The sequence below is a fragment of the Vulpes lagopus genome, chromosome X (assembly GCF_018345385.1).
Source record: "Vulpes lagopus strain Blue_001 chromosome X, ASM1834538v1, whole genome shotgun sequence".
Classification (NCBI taxonomy): Eukaryota; Metazoa; Chordata; class Mammalia; order Carnivora; family Canidae; genus Vulpes; species Vulpes lagopus.
The window spans coordinates 59,638,900-59,662,683 of NC_054848.1; the positions used below are offsets into that span (position 1 = coordinate 59,638,900).

Consider the following 23,784-nt stretch of genomic DNA (forward strand, 5'->3'; position numbering starts at 1 on the left):
ATACTGGAGTTAGCTGTAACTTGCTTAAAACAAGAAAGTCATTGTTAGCATTTTTTCCCACCACTGTTGGTAGCTTAAAATTGGTTCATGGTAAGAGTATTTTATCATAGATATCAGCTTTTCTTACTTCTTTTTTTTTTTTTTTTTTTTTTTTTATTTTATTTTTTTTTTTTTTGCTTTTCTTACTTCTTTGCATTCTCTATTGTTATCATTTTTTGAAGAGTCAGTTGTCAAACATTTATCAACACACCACTGGCTAAAATTCACAAAAATTCACTTATCTCTTGTCCTATGAAATACCAAGTTTTCACTTGAGTCAAAAGATCCACTACACAAATAGTTTTTTAAAGTTTTTCTTTAAAAAAAATGAGTCTCAGTTGGCCATAAGTTTAATATGAGCCACCAGTGTTATTTAGGTGTTGGAGAACCTCTCTATTGGATTCCATGAATGGAAGTATAGAGTCCACAATAAAGAAGAACGAGCTTCACTATAACTCTGTGTTAATCAAAACTCAGCTGAAGTATTTTTGTTTACTGTGACTGTATTTTAAGATGTGTGCTAAAAAATTCAAGTATGTTCAAGACCATATGGTCAGGCCTGGAATTATGCCATAAAAAGAAAAGATCAATTAACTCAGAAGAGGAAGCTAAAAGTGACAAGACAGTTTTTGAAGAGGAGACAATTGAAACAGTAGTACTGATGTCTGCAACCTATACTAAAAGGCATCAGGAAAATAAGATGCATAGATAAACTTATATGTAATAAAGAAAGTACACTAAAATATAGAATATAGTATAGATTCTAGGTGACAGGTATATGGGTATTCACTATAAATTTTTTTCTGCTATTTTTATGTGTGAAAATTTCCATAAGGAAATGATGGACAAATAAAAAATAGTGGTAATCATAGTTACGGAAATGCATAGTTTTATAGCCTTGACACTGATAATGTCTATTGGTTGGGCTTATAACTTTAAAACTTCACTCTAAGAGTGTAAAAACAGGCACAGATATGTTCAATTTTTAACCAAACCAAGGGAAACAGATATAGGGATAAAGTACAAACTAAATATAGGGATATAATTTCTAAAAATTTGAAGTATTCAACTATACCTTCTAAAATGGCAAATGTTCTACCACAGGAGAGGTTAGAACAGCTATGATGAACATGGTATAGGAGATTATTATAATGGTTAGGAAATTAAAAGACCACTAAAATCTCTTCCACACTCTTAGAATTCTTGTACAGTACCCCCCAAATATTAATTTTAAACTACAGAAGTTGGTAGCAGAAAAAAGCCTGAGCATGTCACAGCAATAATCTCTCCTGAACTTTTAGGAACTCTGAATTCAAATACCCACTTTCTACTTATATCTCTCACAGATATCTAATAGGCCTCTCAAACATGGCCAGAGCAGAATTTTTTTTATTACCTTTAATAAACTTAGTTCTTTACTATTGTTCTCCATTTTAGTAAGCAACACCATAATCCACCAGCCACTTAGTCTGGAAATCATATTTAACGACTCTCTCATTCTTATTGCCCTACATTAATGTACCAAATCCTATTGTTTCTATTTCAAAATATAACCTTTACCTCCAATACTACCACTCCATTCCAGGCCAACATCATCCCTTATTGAACCACTTGTTTCTGTATAAATAAAGAGGCAATATACAACAAAAACCAATTTTAGTGAGTACTTACTAAATGCAAGGTATAGTGGTTAATAAAAAATAATAAAACAGTCTGTCTTCAAATAATTCACTATCCAGTGAAAAGACATACAAGTATATTAGAATGTGTTAACAGTAAAGGTATATTAAAAGATGGTATAGAAATATTAATAGTGGGTCTATCTCTTCCCAATAAAGTTAAAGATTAGTTTCTTTAGTTTGAAATTTAAGATAAAAGGTTTATTTTAAGCTTTATGTTAAATTGTTATTAAAAGAATCACAGATATATTTTAAAAATATTTTATGATCACGTTGAGACCTTATAACAACCTAAACAGTAAGTCTGGTTCAAAACTTTAAAAGTATGTTTTTTGAATAATAATTTGAACAATGAGATTGGAGCGCAGGAATGCAGGGAAGTGAATGGGGACTCAAATGCTTGAAGTAAAACAAACAAGAACAAAAACAAAGGAGAAATGAAAGAGAATAATCAAAGAGGTGAAATAAAGTTGAGAGGTATCCACTAGATTTGGGGATTAAAAGGTAACTAAATGACTTTAGGGGAAAAAAATCTCAATAAAGTAGGAACCACACTGCATGGACTGAAAAATAATTTTAAAGATAGTGAAATATAGATATTCACTAGAGGCTTGGCTCAAAGAAGTAAGTTCAAGGGGCAATAGCCAGAAATGGAAAACAGCACTGAAGAAATAACCAGAATATGTACTCAGAACTAGTGGCTTAGAAGGAAAGTAGTTGTCTATCAATACACTACTAAATAAATTACATCTTTAGAAAGGGAGAAAACAAAACAAATTTCTTCAAATAAACTGTTTACATAATAGAAAGTTTATAAAAAGGCTCATTTATATAATAAAAATAGGAGAAACTTACACTTTATCCCCAATTTCTTCTGCCATTCGAAGAATTTCAAAGAGAAGTACCATTTTTCCAGAATGTTCTAAAATCTCAGCATCAGCATCTGTAACAAAATCTTTGTACCAGTCTGGAGCTGGACTGCTTGGATTAGAAGAGGAAGTAGCTTTACCTAAATAAAATAAATGAAATATAAATAAGTAGACAAATAAGGAAAGAAACTCAGAGATCCTGAGAAGGATTAAGAAAGAGACCAAGAGAAATAGGAGGGGGTGGGGAGGAAAGAGAAGGGAGGAGGAGGGAAGGAAGAAGACAGAAAAGGAGGATGAGGGAGAAGGAGGGCACCTTCTTGCGAAAAGAGAAAAAAATACCACCCCAGGAAAGAGAGAGCTTTACTATGAGGAAAAGACAAATGTGGGGAGTGGAGTAGAGGGGACAAACCCACCCTAGGAGAGGGAGAGAAAGAGACAGGGAGTGGGACATACAAACAGGCACAAAAGAATGCAAAGTAAGAAAAACACTGAAGGGGGCAGGCAAATCAAGTGAGAGAGTAAGCAAAAGACTCTGAGAAAGTACAACTATGAGAAACAGTGCCTGGGAGTAGGGGGGGGCTAGAAAATCAGAGACCCTAAAGAGACAAAGCCCCCCCTCTCATTCCAGGCACTGAGAGAGTATAACTCCCAATACAAACCCACAAAGACAGGGACTAGGAGAGAAAAAGAACCAAAGAGAGACAGATAGAGGTAGGGAGGAGAAGAGGGAGGGAAGAAAACAGACTGAGAGATCAAGAGAAAAATGATCTTAGGAGCAGGAAATATTTCACAGTCCTAACAGAATTCTGGAAAACAAAAAGGGATTGATCCCAGAATGACCATATCATGTTAAATCATTTTGTTATTTTCCCCTACAAACTTTGATTATAAAAGATTCAAGAAGAAAGTAAAACAAATAATTTATTAAGTATCTAAACATAAATAATTCAATTCAAAATTGGGAACACAAGGTTTATGTGTTTTTGTACCGTCCCTCAATTGTTTTTTAAAGCATTTTAAATTTTTGCATATTTTTGTTATATATATCGTACATTTTCACAAAAGTATATAGAATATAATGAACAGCCATGTTCCCATATCCCATCTTCATTATATCTTACCACTTGCTAAATCTATTTCTGATGCAGTTGGCACCTATTATATGACCATACTCAATCTCATTCTCTTCTTTCCCTACCTTCTTTCTGAGAGGTCTCTAAAATCCTAAATTCTAATACTCTCTTGATTTTGAGGGTATTAAGGTATGTGAAATAAGTGAGACTGAGAAAGACAAATACCATGATTCTACTCGTAAATGTAATTTTAAAAAATGAATAAACAAAAAGCAGGATCAGACTTATAAACAAAGAGAAAAAAACTGAGGGATGCCAGAGGAGAGGGAGTGGGGTTGGGCAAAATGGGTAAAGGGGAGAGAGATACAATCCTCCCTTTATGGAATAAGTCATAGGAATCTAAAAACAGAACAAAGCAACACAAATGACTAAACAAACAAAAGGCAGAATCAAACCTATAAATACAGAGAACAAACTAAGTCATGGAAATAAAAGGCAGATGATAGTGTCAATAAAAGTCAATGATATTGTAATAGCAATGTAGCAAGACAGATGGTAACCACAATTGTGGTGAATATAGCATAATGTACAAATTTGTCAAATAAGTGGTTGTACACCTGGAACTACTGTAATATTGTCTGTTAAATATACTAAAAATATGTAAAAGAACAGAATAAAATGTATTATATATCAAAATAAATAAAATCCTAAATTATGTATTTACTATTTCTATGTATGTTTTTATATTTTCACTACACATGTATCCCTAAACTGTACATTATCTTTCACGGTTTCACAGTACATGTAAAAGTACAAACTGTTTGTATCCTTCTATGACTTACTTTTTCACTAAACGTAGTTTTTCATTTTTTCACTCAAAGTGAGACTTATTCAATTATTCTAACTGCTATGTAGAATTCCACTGCATGAATATATTAGCTCATCTCATACGCACTATAAACATCTCCTCACTAGTCTCATAGATATTTAGATAATTTCTAATTTATGGCTACTATCAAATGAATACTCAATTTTGTTATATTTTTCTAGAATATTGCCTGCTTCATCTAAGTTTTAAATTTTCTGGCATAAACCTATATTTTTGATTTCTTAAAATTATTACTTTAAACATAATTCTAATTGTAGTCTTTATCAAATACTCCTATTATCTGAGGCCCTTTAGAATCTAAATATGCTGTTCATTTCATGTATTAACTTTTGACAGGCTGACTGCTAATATATTTTGTTGTTAACTTTTCTTAGTTCATTGTTTTCTTAGGTATTCTCTCATTTTAATTTTTCATTTCACTTTCAGTCTAGCTGTAATATGTGAGAATCCTGGGCAGAGGTCATACATCTCTACACTTATTCTACATCTGTTTATGCCAGGTGCTCCAGGGGATCAACAACTCAACATTATTTCTGAGGTATTTCAGCTTGAGATTTTAATTTATTTTTTTAAGATTTATTTGTTTTAGAGAGAGAGAGAGAGAGTGAGCATGAGCATGCACATGTGCAAGTATGGGGGATAGGGACAAAAGGAGAGGGAGACAGAGAATCTTCAGCAGACTCCCTTCTAAGGGACGAGCCTGACATGGGCTCAAATCCTGCACCCCTGAGATCATGACCTGAGCTGAAATTAAGAGCTGGTGATTCAACCAACTGAGCCACCCAGGCAACCCATCATCAGCTTGAGATTTTTAGACTAAGTAATGTAAATTCAAATCATAAGCTATGTAAGCCCATGATTATGAATCCAAGAAAACTATTTTTCTCAACTCAGAGACTAGGGTGAAACAGATATGCTTCCTTGTTATCTCCCTGAACTGATGGGAAAATTTTTTTCTATCCTATTCTTCAATGGACTATTTATCCTTTGAAGGGTACACAGAGGTTCAGCCTTAGATTCAGACTGAAGAGATTCAGCTTTAATCTGGGTTCGAAGAACTCTCCACCTTATAAAGGGCTCAAGGCCTTGTATCCTATCCCTGAGTAGGTGAAAACCAAAGGTACTAGTTTCTAAGACTAGTATATCCCTAAGGCTTCCATAGCCTATCTTCTTGAAATTACTATTTAAATTACCAGTGCCTGGGTCCTGGCGGTTTCCATTACTTATAAAGAGTTCATTATGTATTGATATTCAAACTACAATGAGCTACTCACTAAACATGTCACATATTTGCAAGAATCCATACCTTTCCTTGAATGTCTTATATTATTTTCTTCTTTTCTTTGCCTGGTACACATTTTATGCTTCACCATCCTTCACAAACCAACTGAAATTTCATCTGGAAAAGCCTCCTTTGCAAGGCTGGCCCTAGGCTATGGGCTGGGCACTTGAATGGTACATAGCTCCTACTTTAAAAGTTTCCCTGATAAGAATGGCTCACTGTGCCCAGATTGTACAACGTGCAAACAAGTGTTCTGAACACCTGTTTGTTTTTTCTTCTTGGATTCTGAGACTTGGTAAAAATCAGGCAGTGTGTTTAAAACACATAAGAAACATAGACATTTGGTCCCTAACGAGCTTCTGTGGTAGATGACACTTCACATATCATAACTTATTTCTGGAGAAATTAGTACATATCATAACATTCATATTCATAACTTATGATATCATTCACATAAGATATCATTAAGTCATATCATAACTTATTTCTGGAGAAATTAGTACATCTTGGGTGACTCCACTGAGAGAAGACTCTTAGAAAGTTATGCCTGGTTTCTTCTGGACTCTGCCCCATCTGCTTTTCCTTCTGCTGACTTTGTTTTGTAATAAATTGTAATAAATTGTAGACCTGAATATAACTTGTAATATTGTAATAAATTGTAATAATTCATTGTAATAAATTGTAGACCTGAATATAACTATATGCTAAGTCTTAGGAATCACTGAACCTGACGGTGGTCTTGGGGAGCACTGACAAACAGCTTATCAAGCAAATGTTAACTAAATTTCTTTCTACAACTTGCAAATAACAAATGCCTTTAGAAAATTCTGTAGTTCTACAGACTGCACATAACTTCTGTAATGGTTACCCAAATTTACTAAAGTAATTTAACTAAAGTGAAAATGTTAGCCATAAAAACATGCTAGCAGAAAGTTAGTAAAAATGGGCAACTGGTAAGAAATCTCAAAGCTTAGGATAGGCGATAACTTCTGTGCAAAAGATTCCATTCCAATTTTGATCCTATTGGATATAATCACATTACTTTACAGTAACATCTAAAAAAAAAATAAAAACTGATCCAGAAAAATAAGGGCTACTCCAGTTAATAAATATCCTGAATATGTAATTAAAACTTAAAAACAGGTATTTCATCTTGAATATTCTTATTTCAACATCCACATGGATTAACTATTACTTCTGTTATAACTTTGTTCTTATGTACATGATAAGACACCATAAATTAATCAGAACTACCCCCCTTAATATCCACTGTGGGTATCACAAAATTCTTAAAAGACACAAAAGAAATACAAACAAATAAAAAGCAACAACTTTATCCCTAATTTCTTAAAGCATATTTTTCTAAATATATATTTAACTAGCATGTTTGCAGCAAGATATACTACAGTTTTATGAAAAAAGTAGCAATATCATGAAAGTATTATGCATCTATATAGTACTAGTAGTAGAATGTTAAGCTCCATGAGTGCAGTTTGTTGACAGAGATCACCCAAGCTTCTATAGCAGTGCCTAGACTATATTAAACATTCAAATAAATATTTGTTGAATGAATAAATGTGGTATATTAGTGCCAATACTATGGTCCTACATAATATAGGACTCTGTCACAAAAGTTTATATCCATATAATGAATTATATACATTTTAAAGCGTGAATGCTCATCAATAAGGCTTAATCTAAAAATGGCAAAATAATAATTGAATACTTTGGTTTTTATTTAATTTAAATTCAATTAATTGATATATAGCATATTTCATTAGTTTCAGAAGTAGAGTTTATAATTTATCAGTCCTTTATAACATCCAGTGCTCATTATATCACATGCCCCATTTAACGTCCATCACCTAATTCCCCCATCCCCTACTCCCCTTTCCTCCAGCAACCCTGTTTCCTACGATTAAGAGCCTCTTACGGTTTGTCTCCCTGATTTCATCTTGTTTTATTTTTCTCCCCCCTTCCCCTATGATCTTTTGTTTTTTAAATTACACATATGAGTGAGAACATATAATTCTTTCGTTGACTTATTTCACTTAGCATAATACCCTCTAGTTCCATCCACATCATTGCAAATGGCAAGAGTTCATTTTTGATGGCTGACTAGTATTTCATTATATATACAAACACACACACACACACACACACACACACACACCCCACATCTTAATAAATTCATCTGTCCATGGACACCTGGTCTCTTTCCATAGTTTGGCTATCGTGGACATTGCTGCTATAAACACTGGGGTGTAGGTGCACCTTCAGATCACTACATTTGTGTCTTTGGGGTATAAATACCTAGTAGTACAATTGATTGCTATAAATTGAATACTTTGAAGTAGTTTTTATCCTCATTTCTTAATTTAAAAACTGTCCTAAATAAAATACCAAAACACAGAAATGGGGATAATATAAAATTAACTTAAAAGAGTTCTTCGGGATCCCTGGGTGGCGCAGCGGTTTAGCGCCTGTCTTTGGCCCAGGGCGCGATCCTGGAGACCCGGGATCGAATCCCACGTCGGGCTCCCGGTGCATGGAGCCTGCTTCTCCCTCTGCCTGTGTCTCTGCCTCTCTTTCTCTCTGTGACTATCATAAATAAATAAAATTAAAAAAAAAATTTATAAAAAAAAAAAGAGTTCTTCAAGGGGCAACTGGGTGGCTCAGTGGTTAAGCGTCTGCCTTTGGCTCAGGTCATGATCCCAGGGTCCTGGGATGGGAGTCCTGCATTGGGCTACCTGCAGGAAGCCTGCTTCTCCCTCTGCCTAGGTCTCTGCCTCTCTGTGTCTCTCATGTATAAATAAGTAAAATTATTTTTTAAAAAAAGACTTATTCAAGATGTTGTTTCTGTAAACATTTAGAAAGCTACTATAAAAAGAGTTAAATAACAACTCTTAGAAGTAAAAATGAAATATGCAGTGAGAATATTATTATAGCTCAATTATAGCCATCTACTTATTTAATATCTATTTCAAATTTCAAATAAAACAGTTTGGCCCTTAAATACTTTCTATTTGGGTTTTCTTACAGTTCCTATAAGAAAGTAATTATGTTTTTAAAAAGTTACAGAGTACCAGCTATATATGTCCATATACTATGATCTTCTCAGCCTTACTTGGAGTTAATCTAGATCTAAAAAACAAAAAAATTTTTAAAAAAGATTTTATTTATTTACTCATGAGAGAGAGAGAGAGAGAGAGAGAGAGAGAGAGAAGACATAAGCAGAGGAAGAAGCAGGCTCCATGCAGGGAGCCCGATGTGGGACTCGATCCTGGATTCCAGGATCATGCTCTGAGCCAAAGGCAGATGTTTAACTGCTGAGCCACCCAGGCATCCCCAAAATAGATTTTTATCTTTTGTTCTGGAAAATAGTTCTGATAAGCTATGAATGATCTCTATTTGACTGCACACACCTAAAATGAAACAAAGACCTCAGACAGGTAGTCAAAATTTGTCATTTAGAACCCACAGCCTTCCCTATCTGCTTTTAAGTTCGTAACACATAGCCAACTGATCTCTACCCCAATTCTTTCCAAACATTTTCACATTATGACATACATGGTAATGCTTACATAACATACCAGGAGGAAATGGAAGAGGCTATTCATTTCTGGAGATGACCCAGCTGCCTTAGACCCCACTTGTACTTCTAAGTGATGAAGGGATGAAGACCTCAGCATACTTTTATTTAACCCATTTATAGTACAGGATGAGATATATTGGTTAGGCTACTCTGCCTCTCTTTCTAACTAGAAGTTACCAAAAAAATTTCAACAAGAATATTTTAAGAAAACCATCTGCAGGAACACATAAATCTTAAGCTATTTATTTCCAATTCTGAGATGACTAAGGAGAAATTTAAATGAAAAGTCAGACAGGGAGAGCAGAGAAGGAGATAACAGAGGGCTTCTTATTAAACTAGAACCATTCCTTTACAATTCTTAGAAAAATACTCTTCAAAACCAATTGGAAAATTAACACTAATAATAAACTGTCTCTATGGGACAACAGCAGAGAAGAACAAGGAGGAAAATTTGGTAGTTTGATTTTTACTATCCCCCTGATTTCTAAGAGAAGTAAGCCAAGGTTTGGAGTTAGGCTGCTATCTACCTATTCCAATGAGGTAATGAAGAGAGAAATGTTGTATATTTTTTAAAGTTTTTATTTTAATTCCAGTTATTTAACATACAGTGTAGTATCAATTTCAGGTGTACAGTATAGTGATTCAACACTTTCATACAACATCCTATGCTAATAACAAGTGCACTCCTCAATCTCCATCACCTATTTAACCTATTCCCCCACCCATCTCCCCTCTGGTAACCATCACTTTGTTCTCTATAGTTATGAGTCTGTTTCTTAGTTTGTATCTCTCTTTCTTTTTGTCCCTTTACTGGTACAATTTGTTTCTTAAATTCTACCATATAAGTGAAATCATAATACTTATTATTCTTAGACTGACTTATTTTGTTTAGCATAATACTCTCTAGTCCATGTCGTTTCAAAAGTCAAAATTTCATTCTTTTTGATGGTTGAGTGATTAATACTCCATAGTGTGTGTGTGTGTGTGTGTGTGTGTGTGTGTGTGTGTATCATCTCTTCTTTATCTGTCTACAGATGGATATGAGGACTTGTTCCATAATTTGGCTATTGTTGATAATTGCTGCTATACACATAGAGATGCATAGATCCCTTTAAATTTTTTTTTGTATTTTATTGGTTAAATATCCAATAGTGCAATTATGGGATCATAGGGTAGTTCTATTTTTAACTTTCTGATCAGTCTACATATTGTTTTCCAGAGTGACTCTACCAGTTTGCATTCCCACCAATGGTGCCCAAGTGTTCCTTTTTTCTATACCCTCACCAGCTCCTATTGTTTCTTGTATTGATCATAGCCATTCTGACAAGTGTGGTGATATCTGTCATTTTGATTTGTATTTCCCTGATGATCAATGATGAGCATCTTTTCATGTCTCTGTTGGCCATATATATGTCTTCTTTGGAAAAATGTCTATTCACATCTGCTGCACATTTTTAATTGGACTGTTCACTTTTTGAGTGTTGAGTTTTAGAGGTTCTTTATATATTCTGGAAACAAACGCTTTCTGAGATATGTAATTTGCAAATATCTTCTTCCATTCTGAAGGTTGCCTTTTGGTTGACTGTTCCTTCACTGTGCAGAAGCTGTTTATTTTGATGATGTTCCAATAGTTTATTTTTGCTTTTATTTCCCTTGCCTCAAGAGACATATATCTAGAAACAGCTTGCTATACCCAATGTCTGAGACATTACTGAATGTGTTCTCTTCTAGGATTTTTATGGTTTCAAATCTCACAGTTAGGTCTTTAATCCATTTTGAATTTCTATTTGTGGAAAATGTAATAAAGCGGTCCAATTGCATTCTTTTGCATGTTGCTGTCCAGTTTTCACAATTAACACCATTTGTTGAAGAAACACTGTTTTTCCCTTTAGATATCCTTTCCTGCTTTGTCAAAGATTGTCCATAGAGTTGAAGGTTCGCTTTTAGGTTTTTTATTCTGTTCCGTTAATCTATGTATTTTTGCACTAAACCATACTATTTTGATTAATACAGCTTTATGATATAACTTGAAGACAGAAATTGTGATGCCTCCAGCTTTTGTTTCTTTTTAAGGTTGCTTTGGATATGTGGGGTATTTGGTGGTTCCAAGCAAATTTTAGGATTGTTTGTTATAGCTCTGTGAAAACTGCTCTGGGTAGTTTGATAGGGATATCATTATATTTGTAGATTGCTTTAGGTGGTATAGACGTTGTGAAAATGTTTGTTCTTTCAATCCATGAGCATGGAATGTCTTTTTGTTTCTTTGTGTCCTCTTCAACTTCCTTCATCAGTGTTTTATACTTTTCAGAGTACAGGTATTTCACCTTCTTGGTTGAGTTTAATCCTACCTATCTGACTTTGGGTAAAATTATAAATAAGACTGATTTCTTAATTTCTGTCTATGCTGCTTCATTATTGGTGTATAGAAATCCAACAGATTCCTCTACATTGACTTTGTATCCTGCCATGTTATTGAATTCATGTATCGGTTCCAGCAGCTTTTTGGTTGAGCCTTTGGGTTTTCTATTTAGAGTATCATGTCATCTGCAAATAGTGAAAGTTTTACTTCTTCCTTGCCAGTGTGGATGCCTTTTCTTTCATTTTGTTGTCTGACTGCTGTGGACAGGACTTCTAGTCCTATGTTAAATAACTGTTGTGAGAATGGACATCCTTATCTTGCTTCTGACCACAGAGGAAAAGCAATCAGTTTTCCCCCATAGGGCATGATATTACCTGTGGGGTTTTTTATGTATGGCCTTTATGATGATGAGGTATGTTCCCTCTAAACTTATACTGTTGAGGTTTTTTATCATGAATGGATCTGTATGATGCCAAATCCTTTTTCTTCATCTACTGAAATGACTGTATGGTTCTTATCCTTTCTTTCATTAATGTAGTATATTGTGTTGATTGATCTGTGAATGCTGATCCACCCTTGCAACCCAGTAATAAGTCCCACTTGATCACTGTGAAAAGATTTTTAGAAATGTATTGTTGAATTTAGTTTGCTAGAATTTTATTGAGAATGTTGCATCTATGTCCATCTTTAATATTAGCCTACAGTTCTCTTTTTTAGGGGACTCTTTATCTGGTTTTGCTGTCAAGGTAATGCTGGCCTCATAAAATGAATTGGGAATTTTTCCTTCCTTTTCTGTATTTGGAATAGTCTGAGAGGATTAGGTATGAACTCTTCTATATGTTTGGTAGAATTCCCTTGGGAAGCCATCTGACCAAGGACATCTGTTTGTTGGGCATTTTTTTATCACTACTTCAATTTCATTGCAAGTTATCAATCTGCTTAAATTTTCTATTTGCTCCTGTTTCAGTTTTGGAAATTTATAAGTTTCTAAGAATTTATCCATTTCTTACAGTTGTCCAATTTGTTGGTATACAATTTTTCATAATACTACATTCTTTGTATTTCTGTGGTCTTTGTTGTCATCTCTCCTCTCTCATTAGTGAATTTATTTATTTGGGTCCTTTCTTTTTGCTTTTTGTTAAGTCTGGCTATGGGTTTATCAATTTTATTAATTTTTTCAAAGAACCAGCTCCTAGTTTCAGTGACCTCTTCTAGTGGATTTTTTCGGTTTCTATTTCATTTATTTGCTCTAATCTTTATTATTTGCCTTCTTTTCTTGGCTTTAGGCTTCATCTGTTCTTTTTTCTCTAGTTCCTTTAGGTGTAAGGTTAAGTTGTGTTTTTGAAAATTTTCTTGCCACTTGAGGTAGGCCTATATTGCTATATACTTGCATCTTAGGACTGTTTTTGCTGCATCCAAAAGGTTTTGGACTGTAATATTTTCATTTTCATTTTCTTCCATGTATTCCTTTATTTCTTCTTTAATTTCCTGGTTAATTCATTCACTCTTCAGTAGCATCTTCTTTAACCTCCATGCATTTGGTCTTTCCAAATTTTTTCTTGTGGCTGACATCAAGTTCATAGCACTGTTGTCAGAAAAGGTATGATCTCAATCTTTCTGTACTTCTTGAGGCCTGGTTTGTGACCTAGTATGTGATCTTTTCTGGAGAATGTTCCATGTGCACTTGAAAAGAAAGTGTGTTCTATTGTGTTAGGATGAAATGTTCTGAATATATGTTAAGTCCGTCTGGTCCAGTGTGTCATTCAAAGCCATTGTCTTTTTGATTTTTGATTTTTTTTGATTTTCTGCTTAGATGATCTGTCCACTGATGTAAGTGGGGTTTAATGTCACCTACTATTACTGTATTATTATCAATGGATTCCTATATATTTGTTATTAATTCTATTATATATTTGTGTTTTCCCAAGTTGAGGAGCAGAAATATTTACAATCGTTATATTTCCTTGTTGGATAGACCCCTTTATTATGATATAGTACCCTTCTTCACCTCTTGTTACAGTCTTTGGTTAAAATCTAATCTGTCTGATATAAGTATGGCTACTCCGAACTTTCTTTTGACATCTGTTTGCAAGATAAATATTTCTTTATCACCTCACTTTCAATATGTAGGTGTCTGTAGGTCTAAAGTGAGTCTCCTATAGGCAACATATAGATGGATATTGATGGTTTTGTTTGTTTGTTTTTTGTTAATCCATTCTGACATCCTAGGTCTTTTGATTGGAGCATTTAGTCCATTTACATTCAGAATGATTATTGATAGACATGAATTTAGTGCCATTGTGTTAGTTATTTTGTCGTTGTTTCTGGAGATTTTCTGTTCCTTTCTGGACTTTGTCACTTTTGGTCTTTCTTTCCCATTCAAAGAGTCCCCTTCAATATTTCTTGCAGGGCTAGTTTAGTGGATACAAACTCCTTTATTTTTCGTTTGTCTGGGAAACTCTCCTATTCTGAATGACAGCCTTGCTGGATAAAGTATTCATGGTTGCATATTTTTCCATTCAGCACATTGAATATATCATGTCACTCTCTTCTGGCTTGTCAAATTTCTTTTGAGAAATCTCCAGCTGGCTTTATGGGTTTTCCCTTGTAAGTTAAGGGCTTCTTTTCTCTTGCTGTTTTTAAGATATTTTTATCACTATATTATACAAAGTTAATTACAATATGTCTTGATGTTTGTCTGCTTTTGTTGATTTTGATGGGAGTTTTCTGTGTGTCCTGGATCTGGATATGTGTTTCACTCCCAAGAGTAAGGAAGTTTTCAGCTATTATTTTTCTACATATGTTTTCTGCCCCCTATTCTCTTGAAAAGAGATGTTTATTAAGAAATCACCAAATTATTTCAGGTGTAGGCCTATAACCAGCCACGTTTGTTTGAATTCAGGGTCACTCACCTAGCTGGCTTCCATATATTTCTTTTCTTCACAGTGAATTGCTCTGCTATATGACTCTCAAATTACAAATATTTAGAGCTATTTACACTGCTTTGTCTTTAGATATATAATATTTCAAATATTCAGGTATCTGTTCCCAGCTTTGGAGTGGAGTTCCTAGATACCCAGTTAGGCTGCACTGTGAGTATATGGAGCCTCAACACAAATCCTTCAAGTGTAGATACAGGTCAAGACAACATTAGAAAATTCATACTTTCACTTGTTTGTACACTCGTGAACAAGGAAAGGAGAGAAAGGCAAAATTAAAGAAGTGATAGAGGAGAATATAGGCAGAAACCTCTTTGACCTCAGCCATAGCAACTTCTTACTAGAAATGTCACCACAGGCAAGGGAAACAAATGCAAAAATGGATTACTGGGACTTCATCAAGATAAAAAGCTTCTGCACAGAAAATGAAATAATCAAAACTAAAAGGCAGCCTACGGAACAAGAGAAGATATTTGTAAACGACAAATCTGATAAAGGGTTAGTATGTAAAATTTACAAAAAACTTATCAAAATCAACATGTAAAAAAACAAATAATCCAGGTAAGAAATGGGCAGAAGACATGAATAGATACTTTGCCAAAAGGGACATACAGATGACTAACAGACACCTGAAAAGATGCTCAATATCACTCATCAGGGAAATACAAATCAAAACCATGATGAAATACCATCTTACACTGGTCAGGACAGCTAAAATTAACAATAAAAGAAACAATACGTGTTGGTAATGATGTGGAGAACGGGAACCCTCTTGCACTGTTGATGGGAATACAAACTGCTATAGAAGGTGTGGTATATATATAAATAAATGGAATATTCCTCAGCCATAAAATAGAATAAAATCTTGTCATTCTCAACGTCACGGATGGAGCTAGAGAGTATTATGCTAAGTGAAATAAGCCAGTCAGAGAAAGACAAATACCATATGATTTCACTCATATGCGGAATTTAAGAAAGAGAACAGATGAACATATGGGAAGGGGGAAAAGAAAAAAAGGAGAGGGAAACAAGCCATAAAAGACTCTTTTTAAAAAGTTTTTTTTAATTTAAATTCAATTTAGTTAACATATAGTGTGTTTAGTTTCAGGGATAGAATTTAGTGATTCATCAGTTGCATATAACACTTAGTACTCATTACATTAAGTGCCCTTCTTAATGCCCATCCCCCAATTACCCCATCCCCTCACCCATCTCCCTTCCAGCCAGAAGAGACTTTTAAGGATAGAGAACAAACTGAGGGTTTATGGAGGTAGGTGGGTGGGGGATGGGCTAAATGGGTTATGGGTATTAAGGAGAACACTTTTTGTGATGAGTACTGGGTGTTATATTTAAGTGATGAATCATTGAATTCTACTCCAGAAACTACTATAGAAAGAAATATTGCACTATATGTTAACTACCTAAAATTTAAATTTAAAAAATAAATAATTTTAAAAAGAGGTGTTAAATCGTACATGAAAAGGGGAAAATTTAAAGTGTACAATTATAGATTATGAAGAATTACAAAGGCTGAAACATCAACACTAGTTTCATTGTATAAAGTTAATTACATACTCAATTACATGAAATGTTTCCAGTTATTTCTATGTAGTTAAGTGAAAATACCATTGGGACTCTGAAACTGGATGTATCTAGGTCTAAATCTCACTTCTACTAATCATTTATAAAAATAAAGATATCAACAGCATTCCATGTCTGCTCAGGAATTAAGTTAGCTAATACATGGAATGAAAATACAGCATTTAGTTTATATACATGTAAATAAACATTAGTTTTTCTTTCTTCCTTTTCTCTCAAATATCAGAACACAATGGCTTGCTTGTAATTAAACATTCACCAGATATTTGTTATTATATGACCTGATTATCCTAGATGCTTACTAAGAGCATCTAGGAAAATACTCCCTTGAGTGAAATAATAAGGTTAAATTAATACTTGAAAAAACCATAGACATGATATTTTCTAAATCAATGTTCCATTATAAAGCCAACATTCATTAGACTCACTTTCTTCCAGCTTTAATGAAACTGAAGGATTGCTTCCTATTTCATCCACATTTCCTTCACCACCTCCTCGAGATCGTGAATTCCAGACTTTAATCACTTCAACATCATTGTCACTGCCACTTCCACTTGAGCTACTATCTTTTTTCCCTTTTTTCCCCTTTGTTTTCTTCTTTCTATAAAAGGAACAAATCCAAACTGTTAGGAAAGCACAGTAAAGATACAAATGCCAAGTAAGAGAGGACAATTAGCAATTAGGGATTTTAAATGTGTCAACACAGGACACAAAAATTATTCAATTTACTTTGTATAATCATCGGAGCTTAAACTCATGGAGGTTTCATCGGAATCTGAAGCTATAAATTCATCCATACTGTCTTCATCAAAGTATCCCTAGAGGAAAAAAAATGATGAATGTTTTAATAGTTTATTTCAACTTATATTGGAAATTATAATGATGTTTACTTTACCTGAGGATAAGTTAATTGTCAAGGGATAAGAAAGAACTGAGGAACTACCACAGATTAGAAAAAAATAAAGGAGACATCACAAATATGATTACTAAATGCATTGTGAGGTCTTGGATTGAAACATGGAAAAGAAAAAGGTCAGAGGTACATAAAAAGTGATGAAATTCAATGAAAGTCTCTGGTTTGGTTAATACTATTGACCTAATATTAAGTTTTAAATTTTGAACATTTTACCATGGTTATGCAAGATGTTAAGAACAACATTTAATGCTCCTTCCATAATCGTAATACATTCTAACATAGAAATTAACTAGAAATAAAATAGGTTGAATTACTATACCACAAAGCAAAGGAAAATTCCAATATACAGTAAGTCTATATAGATCAACCTTTTTTCCTTAAGTTATTATGTTTCCAACAGATAAATTTTAATCAATTTTAGGTTACCTTATTTACCTTATTTTCTTTGCTAATGTAGTCCAGCTGCAAACACCAAGGATGAGTCCAGATTCTACTTAACATCTGAAAATCTTGGAAAAGTTTTGCACCTGCCTTTCCTCGTCCACCTTCATTGCTATTCCCTACACCTAATCAAAAAAAAAAAGTAGTTAATGTTATAAGACTTCTCTATGTCAGGAGAGGTGGATGGAGGGATGGGTAAATAGATGATGAGGATTAAGGAGTACACTTGTGATGAGCACCGGGTGTTGTATGAAGTACTGATTCACCAAACTGTACACCTAAAACTAATTATACTGTATGTTAAATAAATGAAATTTAAATAAAAACTTAGAAAAAAGAAGAATTCTCTATATGAAAATGTTTCAAAATTAGAGATTTTAACTGTATCTGCGCCATAGACTCCTTTGGCAGTATAGAGAAGCTTATAGACATCTTTCTTTGCATGTTTTGAAACATAAAATAGAGCAGAAGAAACCAATTATATATAAATTATCAAAATATTAAACATTTGTGATACAGTAATATGTGTACTTTGTTAATGCATTAAATAACAAAATATAGCAGCAAGTCTAATAACTATCTGAAATTCTGAAGTCTTGATAAAGATAAATAATTTTGAGATATCAGTAACAACAGAACTAGTTGATTTCAATTGGCAACAAAGTTATCACTAATACTACTATGGTTTATTGCCCACATTATAATTGGAAAAAATGCTAATTTTCATTAGAGGTTAGTAAAACTAATGTGAATTTTTTCTTATTTAGGTTCACATACCCCCCTCATAATTCCATCTGTGGACTATAGATTACAAACTCCTCTTTTAAAATTGAAGGTTAGCAAAGGGGAGGTGAGTGGGGGGATGGGTTAAAGAGGTGATAGGAATTAAGGAGTGCACTTGTCAAGATGAACACAGGGTGATATATCGAAGTGTTGAATCATTATATTGTACACCTGAAACTAAACTTACACTGTATGTTAACTGGAATTTTAAAATTTATTTTATTAAAGTGAGGGGCAGAGAGAAACTGAAGCAGACTCTGCCTTGAGTGAGGAGCCCGAGGTGGGGCTTGAAATTACAACCTGAGCTGACTTGGACACTTAACCAACTGCACCACCCAGGCACCCCTAACTACTGGAATTTTTTTTTTTTTTTAACTACTGGAATTTAAATAAAAATTTAAAAGCTCTTATTTTCAATAAAGCCTGTTTGTATCCAATCTTTTAGGAACTCTTCTCCAATTATTCTTACACAAAAAATACTAAAAATTGTTTTTCATATTGAAAACATTACATTTCTTCGGCCCAGAGTCATTTCAACAAAATTAATTTTTTCTATAAAAGCAAAATAAAAAAGAAACGAATGCAAATTTCATTTATAAGACACTTATCGAGGGGGTGAAATGCAAAACAAAGCTGATTAAATGAAAAAGGCAGCATTTAAGCAATAACCTTTTTCTGGTCACAGTTTTAAAAGATGTAAATTCACCAATCATTGGTAAGTCTTGCCTCCTCTCATGGCAAGAGAAAATTTAATGATATAAAACACTAATAAAAATGCATGAAAATCTGATAGTGATTATTTTGCCTTATTAAGAGGTATTTCCACTGTGTATGATAGAAATCATTGCTGTGAAAATGAGGTATCTAACTTCTTGATACACGACTGTTCATAGCATTCCCTTATAATTTTTTATTTCTGTAATATCAGTAATGATGCTCTTTCACATTCCTGAGTTTAGTGGTCTCTTCTATTACTTTGCAAGTACAACCAAAAAGATACCAATCATGCTGATCTTTTCAAAGAACCAAATTTTGGTTTCAGGCATTATCTGTGTTTTTCCTCCTCCTACTTGCTTCAGGTTTAGTTTGCTCTTACTTTAGTTCCTTAAGGTAAATGGTTAGATTATAAATTTGGAATCTTTCTTATTTTTAAATTATAGGTATTTACAGTTGTAATTTTCCCGCCTTAAGCATGCTTTACCTGCATCCCATATCTTAGTACCTTGTGCTTTTGTTTTTCATCCATGTCTAAATATATTTTAATTTCCCTTGTGATTTCTTCTTTGATCTACTGGATATTTGGAAGTGTGTTATTTATATACATTTGTGAATACTAACTTTCCTTCTGTTACTGCTTTGTAATTTAATTCCCATGTGGTTAAAGAAAACATTTTGTGTGATTTTATCCTTTTATGTTAATTCTATCTTAAGTCTAAGATATGGTCTATGTTGAAGAATATTCCATATGCACTTGAAAGGAAACTATTCTACTGTAACTGAATGGAGTATTCTTTTAGTGGTCTACTAAGTCTGTTGGTTTACAGTGTTTTCCAAGTCCTCTATTTTCTTGTTGATCTTGTACCCAGCTGTTCTATCACTGAACACTTTATGAGTTTTTAAAATTGATGTAAAGGAGGGTCACCTGGATGGTTCAGCTGGTTAAGTGTGTGACTCTTGATTTTGATTCAGGTCATGCTCTCAGGGTCATAAGATTCAGCGTCTGTCAGACTCCACACTGGGGTCTGCTTAAGATTCTCTCTTCCTCTCCCACTGCCCTCCCCCCCCTTTACTCTCTCTTAAAAAAATTAAAGAGAGTTTTTTTTAACGTAATCTAAACTTTATCATTTTATACTCCAAGAAAAACTTAAAAGCCAATTTTTGTTTTGTGGGGGCAAAAGTTACTCTTGCACATTATCATAAATATCTTCTATTATAGAAAAACTTCGTAAGACTTTTAAGCCAACTGGCTAAGATAAGAAAAGGGAGGACATTTTTAAAGGGAAAAAAACTTCTACCTAAAAGGGAGAAAAAACACAGTTTCTTCTACCTACACCACTGATTTATATTAGAGTTGATATTCTCTGTGGGAAATGGGAACCACATAAAAAAGGATATGTTAATAAGCTAGCCAAATAAATATCCATAGAAAAATGTTCTCTACTCAAAAGAGCATTGATAATTATTATTGAATCATTCTCTGACTCAAATCACTTTATCTGGAAAATATACCCAAAAAGTATAGGTGAATACATAATCAATCATGACAATCTGTTATTGAACCTTACTTACATCTAGTTTTTACATGAGATTTTATCATGGGGTCTGTGGTAAACTGAATAATGGTGTCCCAAATATATCTACATTCCAAACCACTCATGAGTTATTGTATATGGAAAAAGGAAATGTGCAGATACAGTCAGGATAAGGACCCAAAATTGAAGACCCTCTTAATTTTATTCAGGAAGGTCCAATGCAACAATAGTCCCTATAAGAGGGATCTAGAAGGGAGAGTTGGAGAAAGTGATGTGATAACATGTATACAGACTAGAGTGATATACTTTGAATACGGAGAATATAGGTGGCCACCAGAAGCTGAAAAAGACAAGGAAACGCTTTCCCTTCCTAGAGCAGCCAGAAGGAACCAGCCCTGTTTACTATAGCCCAGTAACACTAACCTTGGACCTCAAACCCCTAGAACTGTGAGAGAATAAATTTGTGTTGTTCTAAGCCATTAAATTAGTGGCAATTTTCTACAACAGGAAGAGGAAATCAATTCGGCATCCTAATGAAATGTTTATCAAACTTGGTACACATCAGAATCATTTGGGCAATGTGTTACACACATCCTTGGAGTCGAATCCTAGAAATTCTGATTTTCTGGATATGTGATGAGACACAGAAATCTAAACTTTCTTTTTTTTTTTTTTTTTTTTTTTTTTTTTTTTTTTTTTTTTTTTTTTTAGAAATCTAAACTTTCTAAGAAGCTTCTCAGATGCTTGTGCTGCAAACTAGAATACAAGTCATAAAAAGAATGGTTGGGGAAAACTCACTGCTTCAAATAGTTTGTTGCTATAGCAAATTACCTCAAACCCAAAATCTTAAGACCATAGAAATATATTCCTTCATAGTTTGGAAAATCAGAAATCCAAAATCTGTCCTACTGAGCCAAAATCAAAGTGTTCTCAAGGCCACCCACATTCCCTCTGGAAGTTCCAGGAATTTGTTCCTTGCCTCCTCAGGCATACGGTGGCTGCTGGCACTCCCTGACTTGCAGCCACATCAATTTTTGCCTCTGGCCTCTGTGGTCACAATTCCTCCTGTTCTGTGTATATCTAATCGCCCTTAGCCTCTCTCCTGCAAAGTTACCTGCAAATGGAATTAGGAGCCATCTGGATAATCCAGGACAATCTGCTCATCTCAAAATCCCTAGTTTAATCACCTCTAAAAAAAATCCCCTTTTCTTATAAGGTATCACAATTTCCAGGACCTACGTAAGATCTGACATCTCCAAGTGGCCATCGTTCAGCCTACCACAGTGCCTTAAGTACCCTTCAAGGCTATTCAAGGATGAAGACAAAAGAGCTAAAGCAAACTTTCCAAAAATACAAGACTAAAAAGCTTTTTATATTCGATTCCCCTTTTGACTCTTTACAAATTATAATTATACTATTATAAAAGCCAGTCTCACTGCAGTATTCTGATGATCAATACATCTATAATACAGCAGGAATTGGAGAGGATCATAATAAAATACCATGGATATGTCAATAAATTTTATAGTTTCTCCAAGTCCTGAAAACTACTTCAAAGAATTTTCCACGTAAATGATTAAAAAGGGTTGATCTAAAGAACTTTGGGAGTGGTTTGGCCTCTAAAGAATTTGGAAACACATTCTGAAATTCCACAGTTGCACCATAAAATCCTTACGAATCAAATAATTCCTTTACACTATCTCAGAAATCTGACTTCTTTTCCTCCAGTGGTCCTTCAATTAACTTGTAGGACTCAAGGCCATTATTAAACATAAGAAGGACTTAGAAAAGCCTAAAAGCCAAACAATAACTACCAAGAGGTACCAAGAATTCTACATATAATGAACAATAAGTGAAGAAAACAGTATCTCATTAATATCAGTTCTTTCATTGCCTCAATACATCAATGCAGGTCCTATAAGTTGACTTTAAGCAAATGGCTTAGTTTTGATGTTTAAATATTTGTTTTATCTGCTGAAGTCTAAATCTAAATCTTATAGTCATACCACTTTCTAATTAGTCACACAGTATAGGAATCTCACATAAAAACTACCACCCTTGAACTATCATGCAAAGACCACTACAACTGGTTAACATTCCTTGCAGTATGCTTATTTTATTTATGCAGAAAGTAGAAGAAACAAAGTAATGAATATTTTAAGTACAAGGGAGACCCCAGTTCATATCATCAAATACCCCATCATTTGCCCCAAATCCTACTAACTTAAGAGTGCTTCAAGCACAAATTGTAATATTAAGGATCTCAGACTAATAATATCCCCAGATGCCTAGCAGAAACAGAATCCTTTCTGGAGTAATCAAACTTTATCCCAGACCTCAAATAACTATGACATACTCCAAGGGATATAAGGCCCTTGTGGTCAAAAGTACTTAAACACACATGGAAACAAGGCAGCATGCCTGAAAACGGACAGAATCTTTTAAAAAAGATTTTATTTATTTATTCATGAGAGACATACATAGAGAGAGGGGCAGAGACACAGGCAGAGTAAGAAGTAGGCTCCATGCAGGGAGCCTGATGTGGACTCAATCCCAGGACTCCAGGATCATGCCCCGGGCTGAAGGCAGGTGCCAAACCACTGAGCCACCCAGGGATCCCCAAAACTGACAGAAATTAAAGAGATGAAAGAAATCTGTAAGGATTTTAGAAACTGGAATAATCAGACATAGACTTTAACTATTTACTTTGTTTAAAGAAATGTTAAGGACATTCTTGAAAGTATATGCAAGACACAGGAAGTCATAAAGAACAAACAATTAGCTGGAAGCTAACTGAATACAACTTCTATAGATAAAAAAGCCACTGAGCTTTTTTAAAGTTTAATTCAAATATAGTTCACAACTTACCATTTACAATTCACTAGTGTATTCAGAGTTGTGCAACCATCACCAAAATCCAGTTTTTAAAACATTTTCATCACGTCCACAAAAACCCTATACCCCTAAAGCCATTATCCCTCAACTTCATTTTTCTTACATCCCTAGGAAACCACTTCTATAGATTTGCCTACTCTGGACATTTCATATAAATAGAATCATACAACACCT

The 23,784-nt window shown here is 34.0% G+C and overlaps 1 protein-coding gene across 5 annotated transcripts in view; it reads right to left on the reverse strand.

Annotated features, from left to right (window-relative positions):
- ATRX (ATRX chromatin remodeler) overlaps window positions 1-23,784 on the reverse strand; it is a 336,264-nt gene that overhangs the window by 81,389 nt on the left and 231,091 nt on the right. For all 5 annotated transcript variants that reach the window (XM_041740565.1, XM_041740564.1, XM_041740562.1 and 2 more), the window contains 4 exons: window positions 17,675-17,805; window positions 17,053-17,141; window positions 16,752-16,924; window positions 2,574-2,727 (listed from right to left, as the gene is read on the reverse strand). In XM_041740565.1, the coding sequence (XP_041596499.1) occupies window positions 2,574-2,727; window positions 16,752-16,924; window positions 17,053-17,141; window positions 17,675-17,805 (547 nt within the window). The remainder of the gene's footprint in view (window positions 1-2,573; window positions 2,728-16,751; window positions 16,925-17,052; window positions 17,142-17,674; window positions 17,806-23,784) is intronic.